This window comes from Anomaloglossus baeobatrachus, chromosome 5 (genome assembly GCF_048569485.1).
Source record: "Anomaloglossus baeobatrachus isolate aAnoBae1 chromosome 5, aAnoBae1.hap1, whole genome shotgun sequence".
In the NCBI taxonomy this organism is placed as follows: domain Eukaryota; kingdom Metazoa; phylum Chordata; class Amphibia; order Anura; family Aromobatidae; genus Anomaloglossus; species Anomaloglossus baeobatrachus.
Window position 1 is genome coordinate 19,907,986 of NC_134357.1, and position 20,454 is coordinate 19,928,439.

The following is a 20,454-nucleotide window of genomic DNA, read 5'->3' on the forward strand; positions in this document are numbered from 1 at the left end:
ATGCATTACAGAGCTATGATTCCTAAACCCTTTCTCCGATTTGGATGTGAAAACTCTCATATTGCAGCTGGGAGTGTGCACTTTCAGCCCATATTATATATATAATTGTATTTCTGAACATGTTTTTGTAAACAGCTAAAATAACAAAACTTGTGTCACTGTCCAAATATTTCTGGACCTAACTGTATGTGCCGCTATTTGCTGTAATGTGAGCTTCGTTCAGCCTGCTAATTAAAGGGATGTTACCAAAACATGTTATTCCCTGTCCATGGAATAAGGAATGACTTGATCACTGGGGGTTTGACCACTGGTCTCTCCATTGATCCTGAGATTGGGACACTGTTATCCCAAGAATCTGGCTCTGCAGCCCCTTCCTGTAAAGAGCAAAGGTGCGCATGCTCAACCTCCGCTTCCTTCATTGTTAGTGGGACTTAGAAGTGCATCGCTCGGCTGTTTACATCAGTCCCATAGACAATGAATGGAGCAGAAGCCGAGCATGCGCACCTTCACTCTTTTTCAGGACGGGCTTCAGCGCTGCATTCACAAGATACTCCGGATCTGCTGTCCCAGGAGTCAGGCCCCTGCCAATCTACGATGGACAGGAAATAACTTACGGTTTTTGCGGGAGAATAACCCTTTCATGATCTTTTCTGGTCATCTATTCATTCCATGTGAAGTCTACAAATATCCGGTCAAATTTTAGCATATTTCTTCCACAGCTTGTGAATCAGGATGAAGCTCTGCACCATTGTCCTACTACAGACATAATGGAAGAAGAGGAGAAATATGTGAGGGGTGACGAGCAGTGTAAGAAGGAGACTCCGACAGATGACGGCTCCGGTGAGTAGTGGCCACTGAACGCAGATCACATATTCCTCTTCTCCACTGGATGCAGCAGCTTTATGTTGAAATTCGTAAAGTGGATCTCTCACCAGATCTCACTTTCACCAGATTCACTAAAAATATAAACACAACACTTTTTTGTTTTTCTCCCATTTTTCATGAGCTGAACGGAAAGAGCTAATACTTTTTCTATGTACAAAAGACCTTTATCTCTCAAATATTGTTCACAAATTTGTGTAAATCTGTGTGAGGCTAGTTTCACACATCTTACTTTTCGACGGATTGGCGGATCCGGCACACTCCAGTACAGTGTATACAGTACAATGGCAGCGCGACAAGCTCCGGTCACATGCTGTCATGTGACCGGAGCATGTGACCTGGAAGTTGTAGCGCTGCCATTGTACTGTATACACTGTACTGGAGTGCGCCGGATCCGCCAATCCGGCGAAAAGCTGGATATGTGAAACTAGCCTTAGTGAGCACTTCCTCTCTGCCAAGATAATCCATCCACCTCACAGGTGTGGCATATCAAGATGCTGATTATTGCACTGGTGTGCCTTAGGCTGGCCACCTTTAAAAGACACTCTAAAATATGCAGTTTTATCACACAGCACAATGCCACAGATGCTGAAATTTTGATGGAGCGTGCAGTTGTCATACTGACTGCAGGAATGTCACCAGAGCTGTTGCCTGTGAATTGAATGTTGATTTCTCTACCATAAGTCGTCTCCAAAGGTACATCAGAGAATTTGTCAGAATATCCAACCGGCCTCACAACCACAGACCATGTGTAACCATTTTGTGGGGGTTGCAGGGGGCCATAGACGTGAACAGAGGTGAGCCCCTGCTTCCAGGCAGCACTCCTCTTCTGGGCTGCACTTCTGCTACCTCCACAATGCAACAAGGAACACCACATCCCCGCTTCTTAAGGGTTAAGTCAGAAACAGAGTCCAAGATAACAATTAACATCTCTTTACTGAAGACAACACAGTTTCTGTGGAGCACATCTGCTGCGGGCACATAGCTTGAACATTACAGGCATGTTACAGTTTGGTTTCTTTACACTTTTTTTCTGCACACTGCTCCCTCCTGGACAGCTCTCCAGCTACTATAAGATGGTCTCTCTTTCCTGGCAACACCACAGTGGCAGCTAGTAAATTCATAGAGTCCCGCATGGATCTAACCGCATCCCCTCCCACAGGGATTTAATACATCACTGGATGGAGTTACTTCACCATTGTCTTTGTGCTGACCCGTTCGCCCAGGTCTATGTTACCTCACACCTAGACCTGTCCTACTGGAGTCAGAAGTCTCACTAGAGCCAAGTACCACAACTTCAGAGTCAGTCTGTGCCTTTCACTGCACCCAGCTACTGGAGAACGTTTTTCCAAATTACTCCGGACCTCCTGGGGTGACCCTCAGGGTCTGGCCAAATTCCTCTGGGCTTCTGTCACTATACCTCCCTCAGGTACAGCTTCCTCACTCTTCACACCGGTGTCCCTGACTGATTCAATCTCAATGGTCAATGCTCTTGTTGGCCAATTTAACCTTTAACTCCATCAGCCCGTCCTCCATCCCAACCACAAGCTAAGGGCCCAGGGACCTAATGGTACCTGAAAACAGTGCACCCAAGAGCACACACACAAACATGTTCCACATATAAATACTCAAAATAACCAGGGGAACGGTGGCAGACATGGAGGGACAGAGAAAGGAGAGATGGATGTGCATGTAAACCACAAAAACAGCATGGATCTTAGTGAAGGAGAAGGGAGGGGGGAATGCAGTGAGGGAGATGCTGCAGCTGCTGTCTGTCCAGAAGTGATACAGCCTGGAACTCAAGCAGCACTGCCAGAGAAGCTGATGGGTGCACAGAGCATTCCTGAAGAGCCCACATTAAAGGCCGCTTTACACGCTGCAATATCGTTACCGATATCGCTAGCGTGCGTATCTGCCCCCATCGGTTGTGCGACACGGGCATATCGCTGCCCATGGCGCACAACATCGCATAGACCCGTCACACTACTTACCTGCCTAGCGACGTCGCTGTGACCGACGAACCGCCTCCTTTCTAAGGGGGCGGTTCGTTCGGCGGCACAGCGACGTCACTAAGCGGCCGCCCAATCAAAGCGAAAGCGGAGGGGCGGAGATTAGCGGGACGAACATCCCGCCCACCTCCTTCCTTCCTCATTGCGGGCGGGACGAGGTAAGGAGAGGTTCCTCGTTCCTGCGGTGTCACACGGTGCGATGTGTGCTGCCGCAGGAACGACGAACTACATCATTACTGCAACAGCAACGATAATTGAGCTTAGGGGGGATGTCACTGATTAGCGATTTTGAACGTTTTTGCAACGATTCGAAATCGCTCACAGGTGTCACACGCAACGACATCGCTAACGCGGCCGGATGTGCGTCACAAAATCCATGACCCCAACGAGCTCACTTTAGCTGTTCGCCGTCCCCCCTGTGTTGATTTACATCGATGAGGCCGCCGCCCTCATGTTATGCAAGGCTCCTGAAGTCTGGCGCATGCCCAGTGGCACTATCGCGGGACTGAGCGCTGTTCAAATCGGGAGCGCCGGTGATGTAATTGCGCAGGCGCAAGACAGGATATTTGGAATCTACAGTAGATGGGAGCAGAACAGATTGCAGGAAGCGTGCAGGAACATAGTGGGTCATAAATGAAGAGAAATGCGAAGAATGGGGGGATGAGACTGTCGACCGGAAGCAGGGGGGGTGGAGGGAATGTTTATTGTTAATGGTATGTATATTAAAATAAAAATGTATCTGATTAAAAAAAAAAAAAGGGCAGATGGCAGACTGTGTGTATGGTGTCGCGTGGATGAGCGGTTTGCGGATGTCACCACTGTGAATAGACTAGCCAATCGTGGCAGTGAGGTTATGGTATGGGTAGGTGTATATTACAAACAACAAAGAGGTGCATTATTGATGCCACTTTCAATGCACAGAGTCACTATGATGAGATCTTGAGGCCATTCTGCCTTATCCACCACCTTCGCCTCATGTTGCAGATGATAATGTGCGGCCCCATGGTGCAAGGATCTGTACACAATTCCTGGAAGCTGAAAACATCACAGTTCTTGCATGGCAGCATACTTTCCAGACAGGTCACCCATTGAGCATTTTTGGGAAGCTCTGGATCGGCATATACAACAGCAAGGACAAGTTCCTGCCAATATCCAGCAACTTCACTGCCATTGAAGAGGAGTGGACCAACAATCCACAGGCCACCGTCACAAAATTGATCAACTGTATGAAAATGGGTTGCACTGCGTGAGACAAATGGTGGTCACCGACTGGTTTTCTGTCCCTCCTCCCCGTTCAAATCCCCTTTTAATTACTGGAAAACTGTACATTTTAGACTGACCTTTATTGTGGCCAGCCTAAGGGCGGCTTTGCACGTTGCGATATTGCACGTGCGATCTCGGTGGGGTCAAATCGAAAGTGACGCACATCCGGCGTCGCAGTCGATATCGCAACGTGTAAAACCTTTTTGATACGATGAACGAGCGCAAAAGCGTCGTTATCGTATCATCGCTGCAGCCTCCGACATCTCCATAATGCCGATGGTGTGACAGGTATGATGTTGTTCCTCGCTCCTGCAGCAGCACACATCGCTGTGTATGAAGCCGCAGGAGCGAGGAACTTCAACTTACCTGCCGCCGGCTGCAATGAGAAGGACGGAGGTGGGCGGGATGTTTACATCCTGCTCATCTCCGCCCCTCCGCTTCAGTTGGCCGCCTGCCGTGTGACGTCACTGTGACGCCGCACGACCCGCCCCCTAAGGAAGGAGGCGGGTCGCCGGCCAGAGGGACGTCGCACGGCAGGTATGTGCGTGTGAAACTGCCGTAGCGATAATAATCGCTACGGCAGCTTTCACTATATATCGAACGTGCGACGGGGGCGGGACTATTGCTGCAGCATCGGTAACACATTGTTACCGATGTTGCAACGTGCAAAGCCCGCCTAAGGCACACAGACTTAGACAAATTTGTGAACAATATTTGAGAGATAAAGGCCTGTTGTACATAGAAAAAGTCTTAGATCTTTGAGTTCAGCTCATGAAAAATAGAAGCAAAAAGCAAATGTTGTATTTTATGTTTTTGTTCAGTGTCTATTTCATCCCGCCCTTATTAATTTAACATATAGAAGAATTTGTGTCATGATCACAGTGCTGCTTATTAATTATAATATTCTCACTCCTCATTATATAAGGGATAATATAATCCCCATAATAGACTGAGAATTAACATTGCGGGCTTGGGCATGTCCTCTTCTATCCCATGAATTGATAGGGACATTTTAACAATATTTATATTTCTTTTAATGGTAATAATAAAAGTTAAATATTAATATCATATATTCACATGCTTTATATCCAGTGGTGTACACTATATGTGGACATAAATACAGGAGGGTGGTAAAAGAGCTGAATATCTTCTTACCCTCTTCGACTATGCCAGGCTATGGGAATATTACATGTATATATGAAAAATTGATTGAACTACAGCAACATATTTATCCCAAGCAGACAAAGATCTGGGAAATGTGAATTCTCAACCCTAATCATTCCAATTAAATTTCATATTACCGTATTTTTCGGAGTATAAGACACACCGGACCATAAGACGCACCCTGGTTTTAGAGCAGAAAAATAGGAAAATAAAATTTTAAGCAAAAAATGGGAGTCAGGACACACTGTTATGGGGCGAGGATCTGCTGCTGACACTGTTATGGGGGTAATGTCTCCAAATTCTCTACTAAGGTACCCCAGCCTGGAAATGATCCTCCTGCCTTGTATATACAGTATATGTCCCTCATCCTGCTATATACCCCATCCTGGCATATGGCCCCATCCTGCTATATACGGTAACCCAACCTGGCATATGGCCCCATCCTGCTATATACGGTAACCCATCCTGGCATATGGCCCCATCCTGCTATATACCCCCAACCTGCTACATACCCCCATCCTGCTCATATACCCCCATCCTGCTCATATACCCTGATCCTGCTCATATACCCACATTCTGCTCATATACCCACATTCTGCTCATATACCCCCATCCTGCTCATATACCCTCATCTTGCTCATATACCCTCATCTTGCTCATAATATACCCCCATCCTGCTCATAATATACCCCCATCCTGCTCATAGTATACCCCCATCCTGCTCATAGTATACCTCCATCCTGCTCATAGTATACCTCCATCCTGCTCATAGTATACCCCCATCCTGCTCATAGTATACCCCCATCCTGCTCATAGTATACCCCCATCCTGCTCATAGTATACCCCCATCCTGCTCATAGTATACCCCCATGCTGCTCATATTATACCCCCATGCTGCTCATATTATACCCCCATCCTGGTATACGGCCCGCATCCTGTGGCACATAAAAAAAAATAAATGTTCATACTCACCTTACCTCACTCCCTGCAGCATCGCTCCTCCTCCCGTCTGTGTCAGCGGCAGCGCCGCTGAGTGAAGCCGTCCCCATTCTCCTGCAGCATTGCGATGTCCTCCTGTGCCAGCGACGGCTGTGTGTGGACATGTGCGCACAGCGATGACGTCATCGCTGTGTGCGCCGCTAGTCTCAGCGGCCGCTGCTGGCACAGGAGGACATCGCAATGCTGCAGGAGAACGGGGACGGCTCCACTCAGCGGCGCTGCCGCTGACACAGATGGGAGGAGGAGCGATGCTGCAGGAGAACGGGGACGGGTCCACTCAGCGGCCGCCGGCAGCCAGGAGGAGATCGCGGTACTGCAGGGGAATGGTGACAGGTGAGTGTACTGATTCACTGCACCCCACGCTGATGATGATGCACGGGGGGCAGTGAATACAGCCGCACATGTTCACTCCAGGCTGCAGTTGCCAGGGGTGATCACGGCTGGCTGTTTATCCCTCGCCCATCCTCCCGCCCATCATCCCGCCCACCTGTCTACTCCTGCTTTAGCTCTGAGAGATGGGCGGGAGGATGGGCGTGCATATTAAATGAGCGGGTCCACGTGGTCACAGCAGGCGCTGCTGCTGCCTACTCGTGCCCCCGATGACCCGCTCCACCGCAGCACCCTCATTCCCCGCAGCCATGCCCTACATTCAGACCATTAGACGCACCGCCCAATTTCCCCCAACATTTGGGGGGAAAAAAGTGCGTCTTATGGTCCGAAAAATACGGTACTCTTATTCTACGTTACTATACATTGTACTGTAGAGCGAGGTGGTGAACAAATCTTGCAGTTGCATTTGTTGTTTTAATGGTAAATATGAAGTTGAAATATGACTCTTCAGATCAGTACAATCAGTTATCCAATCCTGTATAGTTTTGTATTTTTAGTGGTGAAAGAAAAATTCTGAAATTTGTAAAAAAAAATGTATTTTTTTTCTTTAGTTTTTTATTGGAGTTGTATGGGGGCTTGTTTTTCATGTAACATACCGATGTTGGTAAAATTGCAACACTTTTTTTGTATTTAGAAATAATATAATTACATTTTTGGCAGATGACTGTAATAGGAGCACAGAGGGACATCTGAAGTCTGATATAAAGGCAGAAAATCCTGAGAACGCGCAGGCTGAAAATCAAGTACATGCAGTTGTCCCAGATATATCCTTATCTTCCGATTCATCACAAACTGAAAAGCAAAGTAAAATTCACATAAGGGGTGTGAAATATCCAGCAACTCTAAAAGGAAAAAAGCCAGTATCCTGTTCAGAATGTGGAAAATGTTTTAGCAACAAAGGAAATCTTGTTGTACATCAGAGAATACACACCGGGAAGAAGCCATATTCATGTTCCGAATGTGACAAATGTTTTACAACGTCATCATATCTTGTAGTACATCTAAGAAAACACACAGGGGAGAAGCCGTATTCATGTCCTGAATGTGAAAAATGTTTCAAAGCAAGACCAGATCTTGTTATCCATCTAAGAAACCACACCGGTGAGAAGCCATATTCATGTTTAGAATGTGGAAAATGTTTTACCAGTAAATCTGTTCTTGATACTCATAAGAAAATTCATACAGGGGAGATGCCTTATTCATGTTCAGAATGTGGTAAATATTTTAAACAGAAATCATATCTTGTTAGTCATCAGAGAATTCATACGGGAGAGAAACGGTATTCATGTTCAGAATGTGAAAAATGTTTCAATCAGAGGTCAAATCTTGTTAATCATCAGAGAATTCACACCGGGGAAAAGCCATATTCATGCCCAGAATGTGGGAAAGCTTATACAATTAAAACAGATCTTATAAGACATCGGAAAATTCACACAAGTGAGAAACCATATTCATGTTCCGAATGTGAAAAATGTTTTAAAACGAGATTAGCTCTTGATATGCATCAAAGAAACCACACAGATGAGAAACCTTATTCATGTTTAGAATGTGGAAAATGTTTTGCCACAAAATATATTCTTGTTACACATAAAAGAATTCACACAGGGGAGAAGCCGTATTCATGTTCAGAATGTGGTAAATATTTTAAACAGAAATCACATCTTGTTAGTCATCAGAGAATTCACACGGGAGAGAAACGGTATTCATGTTTAGAATGTGGAAAATATTTCAATCAGAGGACAAAGCTTGTTTATCATCAGAGAATTCACACCGGGGAAAAGCCATATTCATGCCCAGAATGTGGGAAAGCTTACACAAGTAAATCAGATCTTAATAGACATCAGAAAATTCACACAGGTGATAAACCGTATGCATGTTCAGATTGTGGGAAATGTTTTCCAGCTAAATCCACTTTTGTTTTACATCAGAGAATTCACACAGGGGAGAAGCCATATGCATGTTCAGAATGTGGGAAATGTTTTCCAACTAAATCACATCTTCTTAGACATCAGAAAACTCACACAAGTGAGAAACCATATTCATGTTCCGAATGTGAAAAATGTTTTAAAACGAGATTAGCTCTTGATATGCATCGAAGAAACCACACAGATGAGAAACCTTATTCATGTTTAGAATGTGGAAAATGTTTTGCCACAAAATATATTCTTGTTACACATAAAAGAATTCACACAGGGGAGAAGCCGTATTCATGTTTAGAATGTGGTAAATATTTTAAACAGAAATCACATCTTGTTAGTCATCAGAGAATTCACACGGGAGAGAAACGGTATTCATGTTCAGAATGTGGTAAATATTTTAAACAGAAATCGCATCTTGTTAGTCATCAGAGAATTCACACAGGGGAGAAGCCATATTCATGTTCAGAATGTGGTAAATATTTTAAACAGAAATCGCATCTTGTTAGTCATCAGAGAATTCACACGGGAGAGAAACGGTATTCATGTTCAGAATGTGGGAAATGTTTCAATCAGAGATCACATTTTGTTAATCATCAGAGAATTCATTCAGGGGAGTAGCAATATTTATGTTCAGAATGTGGGAAATGTTTTACACGTAAATCACATCTATTAGACATCAGAAAAGTCACATATGTAAGAAACCATATTGTTGCTTAGAGTGTGGTAAAGTTTCAGAAATAAATCCTATTATGCCGAACATGTGAGAAATCACACACTGGAGAAAATATTTTCATATTAAGAAAGAACTTTCTCTTAGACATCAGATAAGCCACACAGGGGAGAAGCTGTATTCATGTCCTGAATGTGGGAAATGTTTTTATCTGCATGAGACAAGTCACAGAGCAGAGAAGCCATTTTCATGTTCGTAATGTAGGAGAGATTTCAACCAGAAATCAGATGTTGTTAATAATCTGATAATTCATACAGAGGAGAGAAGACATATCTGTGTTGTAAATGTAGGAAATGTTTTGTCAGCAAAGCAGATATTTTAAACATCAAAAAATTGTATGTAACTTATGAAATGTTTGCAATTACCAATAAACAACTTTTAAGCAATCAGAATCCAGATGATGTATATTACCTTATAATAGTGAGGTTAGAATCCTGATAATACACAGATATATAGTGATAACACTTTCTGTAATTTCCTAGGGCATTTTCTTTTTTTGAAAACTTTCTTTTCATAGGGAATAATTATGTAAATCATGTTTTTGTGGCCCTTCTTTGCCAGGATCATGATGGGGGAAAATAGAAGAGACAATTTTCTGTACACTAAGCAATTGATGTATGCAATTGTATCTTGTCTTAGAATATTCAATTGTAGAGATCTTTCAAGACTTCCTTTTAAAGGAAACCTGTCAGGTCCAATATGCACCCAGAATTACGAGCAGTTCTGGGTGCATATTGCTAATCCCTGCCTAACCGTCCCTGTATCTGGCAGCATAGATAAAGAGATCTTTAGAAAAAGTATTTCTAAGAATATTATCACATGCTAATGAGTGCAGGGACTAGTCTCCTGGGCATTGCTTCCCCTGGCTAGTCGGCCCCATTAGCATGTTAGTACATCCCTGTGGGCATGCTAACATGCTAATGAATACGCAGCGTCACAGGAGGATCTCTCTCACCTCTCCGCTGCCATCGCGTCCGACGCTAGATTTTGGCTCAGTGCTCATGACCCCGGAGTTTGGGTCATGCGCACTATGAAGTCGGGTGTACGCGTCCTGGCTTCAAACTGAAGTAGTGCGCATGACCCAAACTCTGGGGTCATGCGCACTGAGCCAAAATCCCCCGTCGGACGCAATGGTGGTGGAGAGGTGAGTGAGATCATCCTGTGACCTTGCACATTCATTAGCATGATAGCACACCCACAGGGACATACTAACATGCTAATAAGGCCAACTAGCCAGGGGAACTAACGCCCAGGGAACTAGTCCCTCTGCTCATTAGCATACGGTAAAAGATCTTTAGAAATACTTTTTCTAAAGATCTCTTTATTTATGCTAGTGTATACAGGGACAGTTAGGCAGGGATTACCGATATGCACGCAGAACTGCTCGTGGCTCTGGGTGGATATTGCACCTGACAGGTTCCCTTTAATTCCTTTAATTTGGATGAGTGGGCTTTCCCAATAATCAACTCTCTCAAATATCCATTATATAGACTTCATGATTACGGAGGATTTCCTGTTGCAGGGGTCTCTGGTGCCTTCTGGCTCAAGCTGTTGCCTCAACTGAGATTGACATGAGACTTAAGGCCCCGTCACACTAAGCAACATCGCTAGCAACATCGCTGCTAACGAACAACTTTTGTGACGTTGCTAGCGATGTTGCTGTGTGTGACATCCAGCAACAACCTGGCCCCTGCTGTGAGGTCGTTGGTTGTTGCTGAATGTCCTGGGCCATTTTTTAGTTGTTGCTGTCCCGCTGTGAAGCACAGATCGCTGTGTGTGACAGCGAGACAGCAACAACTAAATGTGCAGGCAGCAGGAGCCGGCTTCTGCGGAGGCTGGTAACCAATGTAAACATCGGGTAACCAAGAAGCCCTGTCCTTGGTTACCCGATATTTACCTTTGTTATCAGCCTCCTCCGCTCTCACTGTCAGTGCCGGCTCCTGCTCTGTGCACATGTAGCTGCAGCACACATCGGGTTAATTAACCCGATGTGTGCTGTAACTAGGAGAGCAAGGAGCCAGCGCTAAGCAGTGTGCGCTGCTCCCTGCTCTGTGCACATGTAGCTGCAGCACACATCGGGAAATTAACCCGATGTGTGCTGTAACTAGGAGAGCAAGGAGCCAGCGCTAAGCGGTGTGCGCTGCTCCCTGCTCTGTGCACATTTAGCTGCAGCACACATCGTGTAATTAACCTGATGTGTGCTGTAACTACGAGAGCAGGGAGCCAGCGCTCAGTGTGCGCTGCTCCCTGCTCTCTGCACGTGTAGCTCCGTGCGGTGGTAACCAAGGTAAATATCGGGTTGGTTACCCGATATTTACCTTAGTTACCAAGCGCAGCAGCTTCCACGCGGCGCTGGGGGCTTGTCACTGGTTGCTGGTGAGCTCACCAGCAACTTGTGTAGCCACGCTCCAGCGATCCCTGCCAGGTCAGGTTGCTGGTGGGATCGCTGGAGCGTCGCAGTGTGACATCTCACCAGCAACCTCCTAGCAACTTACCAGCGATCCCTATCGTTGTTGGGATCGCTGGTAAGTTGCTTAGTGTGACTGGACCTTTAGTATTTGATTATTTCTTTTGAAAGAGGCTGATTTTACTCTCCTGAAACTGTATCTCCACGACTAGTCGCAGTAGAAGGTCTGACTTTTGGAGTGTTCAATGAATCCTAAAAAAATTATTCCTTTTTAATTACACTGGAATTATTCAGATATACATCATATCACAAAAGTTAGTACACCCTTCCAGTAGATATATACAAAATATCTTTTCATGAGACAACACTGAAGATCTGACCCTGTGATACAATGTAGTGTCAGTGTGCAGCTTATATAACCAGGTAAATTTGGTGCCCTCTAAACAACAAACACAGCCATTAAAGTCTAAACCTCTAGCAACAAAAGTAAGTACACCCCTAAGTGAAAATTGCTAAATTGTGCCCAATTAGCCAGTTTCCCTCCCTGGTGTCAATTAGCTTATTGGTGTTACAAGGGCTCAGATGTGAATGGGGGGCAGGTGTTGTAAATTTGGGGTTATCACTCGCTCTCATACTGGACATTGCACTGTCGGACACAGACAGAAAAGGACCCCTGTGCAAGAGCAATAAATGGGACCTTTGCCGTTCAATAGGTCATTGTAATGCACAATTCCACTTGCTTTGGAGGTAGAAATTGGCCTCTGAACCTCTTGGCTCCTTTGCAGCTGCACAGGTTCCAACAATGTTTTCCTCTGGGTCATTGTAAGTATGACAGGGTGTTACGTCGCCACCGGAGTCTGCTCCAGCGACTTCTGCTCCGATCATCAGGCGACGCCGTGTTCCTGCCGTGGATGGTGCTGGTGATGGGAGAGGAGTCGATGCCAGCGGGACCGGTGGGTGCAGGCTCCGATCATCCACTGGGCTGGGTTATCTTGGGATCTGCAGTACCACTGGCTGACTGTGGGTGGCGTGTGTCTTCCAGCTGAAGTTGCCAGCGTTCAGCTACAGCCAATGGGAAGACACCACACCCTTCTTAGTTCCCCTCCTGTCTGCTGACCTCTGCCAGAGATAGTTCTGATTTCCTGGCTCCTGGTCCGCCCTATTCTGTTTTGTGATTCCTGTGTGCTGACCTCTGCGTGTTTTCTGACTACCCTTCTGCCTGCTGTTTTTGTACCTCGCTGCCCGATTCGGTTTTGACCTCTGCTACGTTTTCTGATTACGTCCTTGTCTGCCGATTCTGTTCTGCTATTCCTGGTTTGACCATGCCTGACGACTACTCTCATCGGACTGCTGCCTTCCACAGGTAGTGATCTCCAGGGCCCTGTGTAATTCTAAATCCCTGTATAGGGGTTAAAGGGTTTCAGGGTGCTGGGGGTCCTGCTTGGTGAATGGCTTCCTTCTAGTCTGTCCATTACATCCCACCTGAGTCTGTTGATCCAGGCAGGCGTTGCACAGGGCACCTCATGGTAAAGAATTCTCTGAGGATCTGAAAAAAAATAATTGTTGCGCTACATAGTTATTCTAGGCTATAAGAAGATTGCCACCACCCTGAAACTGAGTTGCAGCACGATGGCTTAGAAGACCATACAGCATTTTAATTCTCTGATGATCTGAAAGAAATAATTGTTGCACTACATAAAGATATTTCAGGCTACAAGATTGTCAGCACCCTGAAACTGAGCTGGAGCACAGTGGCTAAGAGTTCTTTCACACATCCGTTTTTGCCATCAGGCACAATCCGGCAAAATGCGGATAAAACGAATCCGGCACCGGATCCGTTTTATTTCTCATTGACTTGTATTAGCGCTGGATTGTGCCGGATGGTCTCGCGTTGCATCTGGCGTGCTCCGGATCCATTAAAAGGGAAAGTGTGCAGCGTTTATTGGTTGTGGCGAAAAATGGACCACGCCGAATCCGACGCCATATGGCATTTTGTATAATGGAAGCCTATGGGTGCCGGATTCGGCGTGAATCGGCATATGCCGGAAACCAACGATGGATCCGGTTTTTGCTTCTGGGCATGCCCAGACGTTGTGTAAATAATCTCTCTCTCTGTCGATGTGTCGGTCAGTCCATCGGTCTCTTTCTCTGTCGGTGGGTCTCTCTCTGTCGGTCGGTCTCCCTCCCACCTTTATACTCACCGATCATGGACGCGGCGCTGCACAGCTGTCACATTGCTCTGGTGGCTTCTCCTGCTTTTGAAAATGCCGGGCACTCATTATTCCATCTAGGATTAACTGCATCCCCCGCCCACCGGCACCTATGATTGGTTGCAGTTAGATGAGCCCCCACGCTGAGTGGCAGCTGTCTCACTGCAACCTATCACAGCCGCTGGTGGGCGGGTCTATATCTTGCAGTAAAATAAATCAATAAAAAAAAAAAACAACATGTGCCCCCCCCCCCCACCCCCAATTTTGATACCAGCCAAGAAAAACCCACGCAGCTGGGGGCTGGTATTCTCAGGATGGGGAGCCCCACGTTATGGTGAGCCCCCCAGCCTAAAAATATCAGCCAGCAGCCACCCGGAATTGCCGCATCCATTAGATGCGACAGCCCCGGGACTTTACCCGGCTCTTCCTCAATTGTTCTGGTGCGGTGGCAGTCGGGGTAATAAGGAGGTAATGGCAGCCCATAGCTGCCACTAAGTCACAGGTTAATCATGGCAGGCATCTGAGACACCTTCCATGATTAACTTGTAAGTTAAAGAAATCCTTTATTTGAAATAAAAGACAAAAAACCACCCTCTTTCACCACTTTATTAATCCCCAAATACCCCTCCAGGTCCGACGTAATCCACAGAGGTCCCATGACACTTTTAGCTCTGCTACATCGGAAGCTGACAGGAGCGGCCGTAGAACACTGCCGCTCACTGTGATCTCCACTCAGCAACTGAAATGAGTCACTCAGGTAGTGTTGGTGTGTGTGCGGTGATGATGGGGGGTAGTGCCTGCATGTGTGCGGTGATGATAGGTGCGGTAGTGCCTCTGTGTGTGCGGTGATGATGGTGGCGGTTGTGCCTGTGTGTGTGCGGTGATGATGGTGGTGGTAGTGCCTGTGTGTGTGCGGTAATGATGGGGGCGGTAGTGCCGGTGTGTGCGGTGATGATAGGGGGAGGTAGTGCCTGCATGTGTGTGATGCGAATGAGACAAGTATGAGTGTGACTGGGTTACAATAGGTATCCAGTCTTCAGAATAGGTGATTATGGAAGTCATGCTGTCCATGTGCTACAATCGTAGAGCTTTAGGGGTGCTTCACACACAGCGAGCTCGCTGCCGAGATCGCTGCTGAGTCACGCTTTTTGTGACGCAGCAGTGACCTCATTAGCGATCTCGCTGTGTGTGACACTGAGCAGCGATCTGGCCCCTGCTGCAAGATCGCTGCTCGTTACACACAGGCCTGGTTCGTTTTCTTCAAAGGCGCTATCCCACTGTGACACACAGATCGCTGTGTGTGACAGCGAGAGAGCGACGAAATGAAGCGAGCAGGGAGCAGGAGCCGGCATCTGGCAGCTGCGGTAAGCTGTAACCAAGATAAACATCGGGTAACCAAGGTGGTTACCCGATATTTACCTTAGTTACCAGCCTCCGCAGCTCTCACGCTGCCTGTGCTGCCGGCTCCGGCTCTCTGCACATGTAGCTGCTGTACACATCGGGTTAATTAACCCGATGTGTACTGTAGCTAGGAGAGCAAGGAGCCAGCGCTAAGCAGTGTGCGCAGCTCCCTGCTCTCTGCACATGTAGCTGCATTACACATCGGGTTAATTAACCCGATGTGTACTGTAGCTAGGAGATCAAGGAGCCAGCGCTAAGCTAAGCGGTGTGCACTGGTAACTAATGTAAACATCGGGTAACCATACCCGATGTTTACCTTAGTTACCAGTGTCCGCAGCTTCCAGACGCCGGCTCCGTGCAAGCGCAGCGTCGCTTGCACGTCGCTACTGGCCGGGGGCTGGTCACTGGTGAGATCTGCCTGTTTGACAGCTCACCAGCGACCATGTAGCGATGCAGCAGCGATCCTGACCAGGTCAGATCGCTGGTCGGATCGCTGCTGCATCGCTAAAGTGTGAAGGTACCCTTATGCCGTTGTCATGAGGAGTTAACTTTGTGACAAACAACATACCGGAGAACTTTGGATTGTTAAGACTATAATCGGTAGCAAACAAACCTTGGATTGTTAGACTGTAAATAGTAACAGACAACCTTGAAGCACTGTGCTGTAGTCATGAGACTAAAGCGGGCTTTACACGCTGCGATATCTGTATCGATATCGCTAGCGAGCGTACCCGCCCCCGTCGGTTGTGCGCCACGGGCAAATCACTGCCCGTGGCGCACAACATTGCTTACACCCTTCAAACGGACTTACCTTCCCTGCAACGTCGCATTGGCCAGTGAACCGCCTCCTTTCTAAGGGGGCGGTTCGTGCGACGTCACACGGCAGCCGTCCAATAGCAGAGGAGGGGCGGAGATGAGCGGCCAGAACATGCCTCCCACCTCCTTCCTTCGTCATTGCTGGTGGACGCAGGTAAGGGGATGTTCATCGTTCCTGTGGTGTCACACATAGCGATGTGTGGTGCCGCAGGAACAACGAACAACATTGTACCTGCAGCAGCACTGATATTAAGGAAAGGAGCGACGTGTCAATGATCAACAATTTTTGACGCTTTTGCGATCGTTGATCGTCGCTCCTAGGGTTCACACGCTGCGATGACGCTAACGGCGCCAGATGTGTGTCACAAACGACGTGACCCCGACGATATATCGCTAGCGATGTCGTAACGTGTAAAGCCCCCTTTAGCTTCATGATAAACAGCATACTTCGTAACTGCAAGAAACTGATGATCTGGCTAAAACATACTGCGCAGCCATGATGGAGGTGGATGTGGGAGCGGTGTATAAAAAAGGGTGTCCTGCTTAGCGAGTTAGGGACATTCCAGAAGGTATAGCGGACGCACTTCTTCTGTGATGATAAGACCAGAGTATTTTCCTTCTCGCTGACACTGAGATCCCTCCGTTGGAAAAGTGATGTTACAATACTAATGGTAATGTATTTATGCATATTTCTTTATATACTATGATTTATATTGATTGTATGATTTACATTAATTGAATCAATAGAACAGGGTAATATTGTTTCTGCCTTTCCATAATTGAACATTATCCTGATGCAATCTTAATAAATTGTTACATTATTGTTTTACCATAAAACTGTATTCAATGTGCCTAATTTGTATATTAGTGAGCGCTCCGTAAGTAAGGGCGTATCTACCCTGTCGCTTTGACGTGGTAAGACAGTGTGTGCGGTGATGATAGGGGCGGTAGTGCCTGCATGTGTGCGGTAATGATGGGGGGGGATCACTTCACTTTGGAATGTCGATGCAGCAGCAACACGTGGCAGGGCTGGAGGAAGATTTCCGAGGAAGCACATGTCCTAGGCATCCGCAGAGCACTATGGCCTAGACCATTTAAAGGATTCAAGCAAGGATAAATGAAGGAAGAAACAAACTTTATTGATTTAATAGAGAAATGGACTATTATCCACTAGTATCTCAAAATATCTATCATGTAACCTAAAGGACAATACTATTTTCCTTTTCTGTAACTGATCAACATACAATGAACTTTTTTTTTGCCAATTTTTATTCTACATCAGATACAACTATTTCTTTTTAAGTTTATCTTTCTTGCGCCTCATTGCGTTCTTACATAAAAAATATACAAATTGCTTATTTTTTTAACAGCTAGAGGTCGTCTTTTCAAAAGAGACATATTAGTGCTGCCAGCATTACTGTAGAGGTTACAAGGGTATGGGGGGTCCGCCTGTCAATGCTAAGACCATAGGCCGCACACTGCATCAAATTGGTCTGTATAGCTGTTGTCCAAAAAGGAAGTCTCTTTTAACCCCTTAACGACCCATGATGTAATGGGTACGTCTTGGATCGTGTGAGGTTATGGCAATCCGCGCACATAGTAGCGCATATTAGCCTGCTAGTCACATGTGTGCCTGCTAGCCACGAGTGGAATCGCTTCCACCCGCGACTATTAACCCCTTACATCTTGCCTCCACCCTCGAATATTAACCCCTTACATCTTGCTGCCAAAATCTGGCAGCGAGATGTATATGCGCGCCGCCATTACAGTGACTTACCACGGCCCCATTGGAAGTCACGTGACATGATCACGTGACTTTCGATGGTTGCCATGGTAGCACAGGGTCATGTGATGACGCCTGTAGCTAACATGAGTCACTTCCTCTCAATTCTGGAATACAGCCGGCATTGAAAGTAAAGCACCATATCTGCAGTTCTCAGCTCTGTAGCTGTGATATGGAGATATGGCAGAGCGATCAGATTGCTGATCGCTATAGCACCCTAGGTGGACTAGTAAAATAAAAAAAAAAAAGTTAAAAAAGTTTTAAAAATTAAAAAAAAAATTAAAAAAACATTAAAGTTCAAATCACCCCCCTTTCACCTCATTGAAGATTAAAGGGTTAAAAAAATAAAAAAAATATACACATTTTGTATCGCCGCGTTCAGAAATGCCCGATCTATCAAAATATAAAATAAATTAATCTGATTGGTAAACGGCGTAGTGGCAAAAAAATTACAATTGCCAAAATTACGTTTTTTGGTCGCCACAAATGTTGCGCAAAATGCAATAACAGGCGATCAAAGTGTAGCATCTGTGCAGTAATAGTACAGTTAAAAACGTCAGCTCGAGACACAAAAAATAAGCTGTCACTGAGCCATAGATCCAGAAAAATGAGAACGCTACGGGTTTCGGAAAATGGCACAAAACGTGCGCCACTTTTTTTGGACAAGCTTGTGAATTTTTTTTAACCCCTTAAATACAAGAAAACCTATTCATGTTTGGTGTCTAAAAACTCGCACCAACCTCAGGCATCACACCAACACATCAGTTTTACCATATAGTGAACACGGTGAATAAAATATCCCAAAAACTATTGTGCGATCACACATTTTTTGCAATTTTTCCGCACTTGCTGTTTTCCAGTACATTATATAGTAAAACTTATGGTTTCATTTAAAAGTACAACTCGTCCCGCAAAAAACAAGCCCTTATATGGTAAGATTAATGGAAAAATAAAAAAAAGTTACGGCTCTCGGAAGAAAGAGAGGAAAAAAACTAAACGGAAAAACGCAAATTGCCCGGGGGCTGAAGCGGTTAAAGATGATGCAAAAGAAAGCCACAAACAGTTTGCTGCAGTCAAGCAGATTAAGGCTATGTGCGCACAGTGCGTTTTTCGCAGCGTTTTTGTGCGTTTTTCGGGTGTGTTTTTGGCCTCAAAACTGCAGGACTTTGCTTCCCCAGCAAAGTCTGAGTTTTCATTTTTGCTGTCCGCACACATCTGTTTTTTTTTACCTGCGTTTTTGAGTTTAAAAAAAAAAAATGGACATGTCAGTTCTTTCCTGCGTTTTTCTGCGTTTTCCCCCCATGCAATGCATTGGAAAAACGCAGCAAAACGCAGAGATCAAAAACGCAGCAAAACACAGCCAAAAACGCACCAAATCGCGGCAAAAACACATGCGTTTTTTGATGCGTTTTTTTCGACACAGGTGCGTTTTTAGCGACCAAAAACGCACAAAAACGCAGCGTCAAAAAGACGCAGTGTGCGAACCTAGCCTAAGGAAATTAATTACTGGGACTGTCCTTTGGTCTGATGAGACCAAGATAAACTTTTTTGGGTCAGATGGTGTCAAGAGTGTGTGGCAGCAATTAGGTGAGGAGGACAAAGAGAAGTGTGTCCTGTCTACAGTCAGACAAGATCAGCATGAACCTCTTCCTTCACATTCCAATGTGATAACAACCCCAAACACCTCCAAGACCACCACTGCCTCGCTAAAGAAACTGAGGGTAAAGCTGCTGGACTGCCAATCACATCTCCAGACTTCAACTCTATTGAGCATCTGTGGGGCAACCTGTGAAGCGCTAGTGAATTCCATACCCAAGAGATGTAAGGCAGTGCTTTACAAAAATGTTGGCCACAGGAAAAAATTTACACTTTGGGCGCAAGTTGGCCATATTCAGTAAGGGGTGTACTCACTTTTGTTGCCAGTGTTTTTGACAATAATGGCAGTGTGTTGTTATTTAGTGGGCACCAAATTTACACTGGTATACAAGCTGCACACTGACACTGTACATTGTATCACAGGGTCAGATCTTTAGTGTTGTCCTATGAGAAGCTATAATAACATATTTACAAAAATGTGAGCGGTGTACTCACTTTTGTAATATACTGAATTACCCATCCCATATTTTCTTTGGTATTCATGACTAATTTCAATAATTTATTGGTCTAGAGAACAGCTGGAACCACCATTATCGCCCATTCAACTTAGTATAAAATCAGGAATTGATTGTTCTCAGTAAGGGCTCGTGAAGATGATTGTGTTTTTTCAGTAAGCTCTGCACCACCAAATTCAGCACATGCGCCAGACAAGGTTTGTGCGTCAAACCAGCTAAGATCAAAGTTGCTAAGAGATTTTGCCCATTATGGCACACCAGGATGCCGGACTTGAGGTTCAGTCTGTTGTTTGATTCCCGGGCACACATAAAAAGTAGAAAAAGGACAAATCTGAAGTTCAATCTGCTTGTCTTTATTAGTGCAAAGGTC

At 45.6% G+C, this 20,454-nt stretch overlaps 1 protein-coding gene across 1 annotated transcript in view; it reads left to right on the forward strand.

Annotated features, from left to right (window-relative positions):
- The first annotated feature begins 732 nt into the window (after nt 1-732).
- The window catches only part of LOC142310675 (uncharacterized), a 70,372-nt gene continuing 50,650 nt past the window's right edge, over nt 733-20,454 (forward strand). The window contains exons 1-2 of the mRNA XM_075348257.1: nt 733-840; nt 7,368-9,218. Coding sequence (XP_075204372.1) covers nt 768-840; nt 7,368-9,218 — 1,924 coding nt within the window. The 5' untranslated portion in view covers nt 733-767. The remainder of the gene's footprint in view (nt 841-7,367; nt 9,219-20,454) is intronic.